The sequence below is a fragment of the Camellia sinensis genome, chromosome 2 (assembly GCF_055761805.1).
Source record: "Camellia sinensis isolate YWXY chromosome 2, ASM5576180v1, whole genome shotgun sequence".
Lineage (NCBI taxonomy): Eukaryota > Viridiplantae > Streptophyta > Magnoliopsida > Ericales > Theaceae > Camellia > Camellia sinensis.
The window spans coordinates 45292904-45298668 of record NC_138962.1 but is presented as its reverse complement, the minus strand read 5'-3'; the positions used below and the strand labels follow the sequence as shown (position 1 = coordinate 45298668).

At 35.6% G+C, this 5765-nt stretch overlaps 1 protein-coding gene across 1 annotated transcript; it reads left to right on the top strand.

Moving 5' to 3' along the window:
• Nucleotides 1-801: 801 nt before the first annotated feature.
• Nucleotides 802-5457, top strand: LOC145813431 (putative disease resistance protein At1g50180). Its single transcript, XM_082908847.1, has 3 exons — nt 802-971; nt 4978-5165; nt 5213-5457. Exons 1-3 carry the CDS (start codon nt 802-804, stop codon nt 5455-5457), a joined length of 603 nt encoding a protein of 200 aa, XP_082764973.1.
• Nucleotides 5458-5765: the final 308 nt, after the last annotated feature.

The following is a 5765-nucleotide window of genomic DNA, read 5'->3' as shown; positions in this document are numbered from 1 at the left end:
CTAGAGAGAGAAGCTCTAGACCTAGAAATTTAGAGAGTTTTAGAGAGAGATGGGGCTGTAAAAAGTGATCTGAAACCCTAATTTACGGACTGATATAACAAGGTCACTCGAGCATGAAATACACTTTCCCGTAAGTAATTTCGAATGCATTTTGCATTTTTGCTTTCGGCCAGCTGACCGGGCAGCTTGACCCCTGAAATTGACCGGGTTAAATTCGGAATCGCTACACGTCATCACCGACTCTCCTCCATCACTATAAGTGTGGGTAAGCTGTGGCATACCGAGAATATCTATATTCATAGTCCTCCCAACACAATCTAGAGTCACAAAGTGTTTTCACAGCCAACCCATACCCAAAATAATTACAAACCCCTCACATCCTAACATAATTAGGTCCGCATACAAGACTCTGCCTACAAAATCAATCTCAAATCTTTACACATCTTATAAAGAGTAACTGCCCCTCTTAAAGGGGTCTAGACAATAAGGTAGTTACAAGATGTTCTCTTTCCACAAACTGTCTAGATATGAAAGAATGAGAGGCACCGGTTTCAAAAAGTACTCTAATGGGTTCTTGAAAATGATTAAAGGCACCTTGCACTTTGTCATTTCTTGGCATCACTGCAAATGCCTTGGCTAGAACTGTCTGACCCTGTTGTGCCTACTATTTTTTAGGGCAATCTTTGACTACATGTCCCAACTGCTGACACCCAAAACATTTCCTATTGATCGGTTGAGGTGCTACTACTATGATAGGTGAGGGTCCCTTAAACTGAGGTACAAGAAGATGATAACCTATCTATGGCATCTGCTGCCGCTGTCCTTAATAACTCTATCGTGTCTCTGATAATAGTGCCCTTGGGGTTGGAAATTGCCCCGAGGCCTGAAATTGCCCTAAGGTCTGAAATTTCCTTGAGTACCCTGTTGTTGTGGCCTCTGAAACTGCTGACCCATATGCTTTTGATCGTAAGGTCAGTATCTGTTCCCATCATGTTGCTAGAAGTGACTCCCTCTGGAAGTCTCTCTAACCCTGGCCTTCCCATCCTTAAATTGTTTCTCATTTTCCTCATACTTCAGTGCCAAGTCAAGAACTCTATCAAACGGTTCAGCCTCAAAGGGAATAAGAGACTTAGACAAATAATGATTTAATACCTTAATAAATTTATCATTCTTCTTCTCCTACGTGTTAACCAAGTGAGGGGCATAACGAGACAACTCATTAAACTTGGTGACATACTCAATCACTGTTCTACCCTCTTGAGTTAACTTCAAAAATTCATCACTCAGCTGAGACCGAATAGCAACAGGAACAAACTTTCGGTTAAAACGGATAGCAGCCGACATACTCAATCTCTAAATCTTTGTTTCTCTTCGCAAAGGGATCTCACAACTTGAAGTAATTGAGCCATCATCTCCCCCACATTAACCTACACAGTATTGGTTGGCCCGGTAACTGTAGTCGTCGTCGTCGTTGCTGCCACCGCATTAGTAGTTGTTTCTCCCCCTGTGCCACTAGGTTTAGCATTTCTCAAATTATACCTTCCAGCCATCACTTTTAAGTTAAACACATCAAAAGAATTCGTTCATAAATACTTAGAATAAATTCTACCACTAAACTAAACCAGCTAACCTGTGTTTCCACAATCCGAGGATCACCTAAACTCTCATAAGTCTAGGGTAACCTAGAGCTCTGATACGAAACTGTCACACTCCAAAATTTGGACAATTAAATATTAAATTAGGACTAAATCCCAATCAATATTCCATCATCCAAATCCTAAGGGTAAAACAAAATCTATAGAATGTTTTTGTCTCCATAAGGTATAAGTAAATTTCAATGCTAAAAAAAAATACGAGGGATAAACAGATTAACAAACGCCAACTAAACCATCCATCATAAATTCATGACTATCTAGTACCTCCAACATTAAAGTAGCAACAAATAGTCAAAACAACTTAAATAATTTAAAGTTAGAAAATAACCCACAATGCCAAACTATCAAAATACTAAAGTCATTAAAAAAAAAAAAAAAAAAAAAAAAAAAAAAAAAAAAAACTAATATCAACCCTAAACTCCAAAAAACAAAATAAGTCTGAAAGACATGTTCTACAATCGTAGTTATTTCTCGTCACCACTGTAGTCCCAACTAATCCTGAAAAGGAAGTTCGGTTGTGCTCAAACAGAACACACGTGAGATGCCAAGAGACAAAATGGGTTAGTATACAAGTATACTGGTACGAGTACAAGATTTGACACCCACGTGTCCACCACACACAAACAAAAGTAAATTTAGTTCTTATTATGGGACAAGACAAGTAGTTCCACCCGCACCGAGACGAAGGGGTAGTTTCCTGAGATACAGTGGCATTTAGTTTCTTGCCCGTACACAACGAAACATAAATTGAGTATATAATAATAATAATAATAATAATAATAATAATAATAATAATAATATGGTGGATCAGTCCTACATCATTCTGCACACAAAAAAAAAAGTATAATTTAATCATATGTAAATTATTGAAGAAGTATAAAAAATGCATTGTTTCATGCTTAAATCATTCGAATTGACTAAAAATCAAAGAACAAAAGTTATATAGAATCAAATTTCCTAAAAGATAATGCAAACAAATTTACTAGAAACTAAATAGGTTGAAAGAAAAACTTGATAGAAGAACCTAGACGGAATTTGACCGAAAAATATGAAGTTGAAAACGAAAAGAAACTGCCCTAAGGTGATTTTTTTTGGAAAAGTTCAAAACACAAAAAGTGTTTAGAATAATGTTTTACTTTAGTTTACATGAAATCAATAAAAATGAGCTCGTTTCGTGGGTTAAAACAACATCTAAAATCTGCATTGCTATAATAAATAAAAACTATTGTAACCAAGATCATCCGATTACAAGTTCTAATTGATATTTTTCATAAAAAGTTAAATACAAAAGTCGTGTAGAATTACGTATACATGTCTCTGCCCAAATTTCATAATTATTGAGGTCGTTTACTATTTTTCAAGATGTGCAAATCAATATAATTCAAACTACACCAATAAACTCATATTAAATTCTTTGTACCTTAACTTCACCACTTTGGCCCTTCACTTTTGGCCTACACATATATCCCATGTGCCTTTTGTATATCTAACACCACTCTGAAGCCAAACTTGCACAGGGATATCATCCCTCGAGTTTGACCCACACTCCCCGAACAGTTAGCATATATGTACACGGGTAAATCAAAACGCTCGTCTACTCTTGAGAACGAGGCAACAATATATATATATATATATACACAACCCCTTATCTACTCATGAGAACACAAACATAACAATGTCGAGCCTAAGGCCTTCAAATAAATCTCATAATCCTTACTTCTTTTTTTTTATACACTTTTTCTCACCAACACTCAAATAAAACACTTCATGGAGTCATGGTGAAGTATTCGGAATTTATATATGGGCTCCTAGTTTATTTTAATTTCATATATCCATGAGTGTGATTACAACTATAAAATAAATATATATATATAAAAACCCTAAACTTCGCAAACACAACTAACCAAAACTATTGAAATCAATCCATCATCTTCATGCAAATACAATATCAAACCAACATCAAATAAATAAAAATACATAAATAATAACAACAAAATAAACATAAATAAAGGAAAGTGGATTTTGCACTCACAATTATTTTTTGAAGATCAAAGAAATACTTGGAGAATTAATGAAACCACCAAAATAAAACCCTAACCCTTTCTTTTTCTCTCTACCTCTCCTCTCTTTTTCTCTCTACTCTCTCTCTCTCTCTCTCTCTCTCTCTCTCTCTCTCTCTCTCTCTCTCTCTCTCTCTCTCTCTCTCTCTCTCTCTCTGCTTTCTCAAAGACACCTCTAATGCTTATAACCTAATTGACATTATATTCTATTGTATTATATAAATACAACATATATAACACATTATATATATATATATATATAAATATTTAGATTAATTATATATAATTAAATAACACATTAAATTCTCATGTATCCACGCAATTAATAAAGCCAAAAAATAAAATAAAGTATTAAATAATAATAAATAATGACTTAAGAAAAATTATGGTCGCTATACCTAGACAGAATTGCCTATCAAGAGGAAGTCTCAACGAAGGGAGACTAATGGAATATTCTGGAAGCTTGTGGAAAACTTGAAAAAAATTGGGAATATAGTACATAATTCTATTCTATAATGTACATGGAAGGATCTAAGAAAATGTTCTAGAGTATTCAAGTGAATATTAAACGGATGGAAGCAATAGAAGCTTCCAGAACCTCTTAGAGAAATGGAGGTGGTAAAAGATCTTTGTACCTACTTCTAAAATGAGGTAGATGTTTGTATAGATATTTTTAGGAAGAATTTTAGAAGCCTCTTATAGGATAAGGAAAGCTTCCATGAGAAGCTTCTCCATAGTCCTTTTCTTGTATGCTCTGGAATATTCTAGAGAAGGCCTAAGACGCCTATAAATAGAAGAGGGGCTCATTTTCTCCATCCATAATTCAAGAGCGTGTAAGCTTTCTCAAAGTGAATACAAATGCATTCTCTCAAACTCTCTTTGTCTTCTTATTTGTCTTTCTTCTAAGTTTATGGGTTAGGCTGACTTAGCATCACCAAGTAAGACTTGTGATCATCTAAGTGCCACACAGATAGTTCGGAAACAACCAAGGCCATGACAGGTAGCTGGCCTCTTTGCTATGAAAATTACTTTTCTGGTTAGGCAAGGAGCTAGCTACCATCAAAGCTTTGTTGTTGCCTATAACAAAAAAGCTTTGTTGTTGCTTTCTTTATTTATTTTTTGTTCCTTGTTGAATTAGTGGCAAGAAAAAGAAGACTTACAACGAGTATGGCAGAAACTATAGCTGGTCCTTTTATATCCTTTGTCGTAGAAAGATTGGGAGATATACTCACCTAAGAAGCGAATTTCTTACTTGGGGTTAGGGGCCAAGTTAAGGAACTGCAAAGGGATTTGAATCAAATAAAATGCCTCTTGAAAGATGCAGCTGAAAAGCGAGAAGAAGGAGATGAGAGAGTCCACAATTGGGTTGCCGAGATCAGAGAAACTGTTTATGATGTTGATGATGTAATTGACACGTTCATCATCAAAGTTGCAATCAAAAGAGAAATAGGTACATGTATCCTCAATGTCCTTATGAGGTATTCTTGTGTCTTCAAGCTCAAGGATGTATAGCCATCTATAAGGTCAGGGTGGAGATCGAGTCTATTAAAACCAAGATCGCTGGCATTAGGACGAGTTTAGAGACTTATGGTGTAAGGGTAATACGTGAAGGAGAAAATTTGAGTTCTAGGAAGCAACAACTGCTAAGGCGATCTTACCCTCATATCGTGGAGGAGGATATTGTTGGCTTAGATGATGACTTAAAAACAATAGGGAAACATTTGGTGAAGGAAAAGAGATAGTGTCGAGTTGTTTCCATTTGGGGGATGGGCGGTCTTGGCAAGGCCACCCTTGCTAAGAAAGTTCACAATCACAATGCTATCAGGCATCATTTTGATTGTTTTGCTTGGGCTTTTATATCTCAACAATGCAATACTAGAGAAGTTTTAGAAGAGATTCTAATTGGGCTTACCTCTCCATCCCTCGATGAGAGGAAAAAAATCAAAATAATAAATCATGGTGAGCTAGTTGAGGAACATTTCAAGTCCAAAGTCAGAAGAAATGTTTGGTGGTTATCGATGACATTTGGAAGGCTCAAGATTAGGAAATT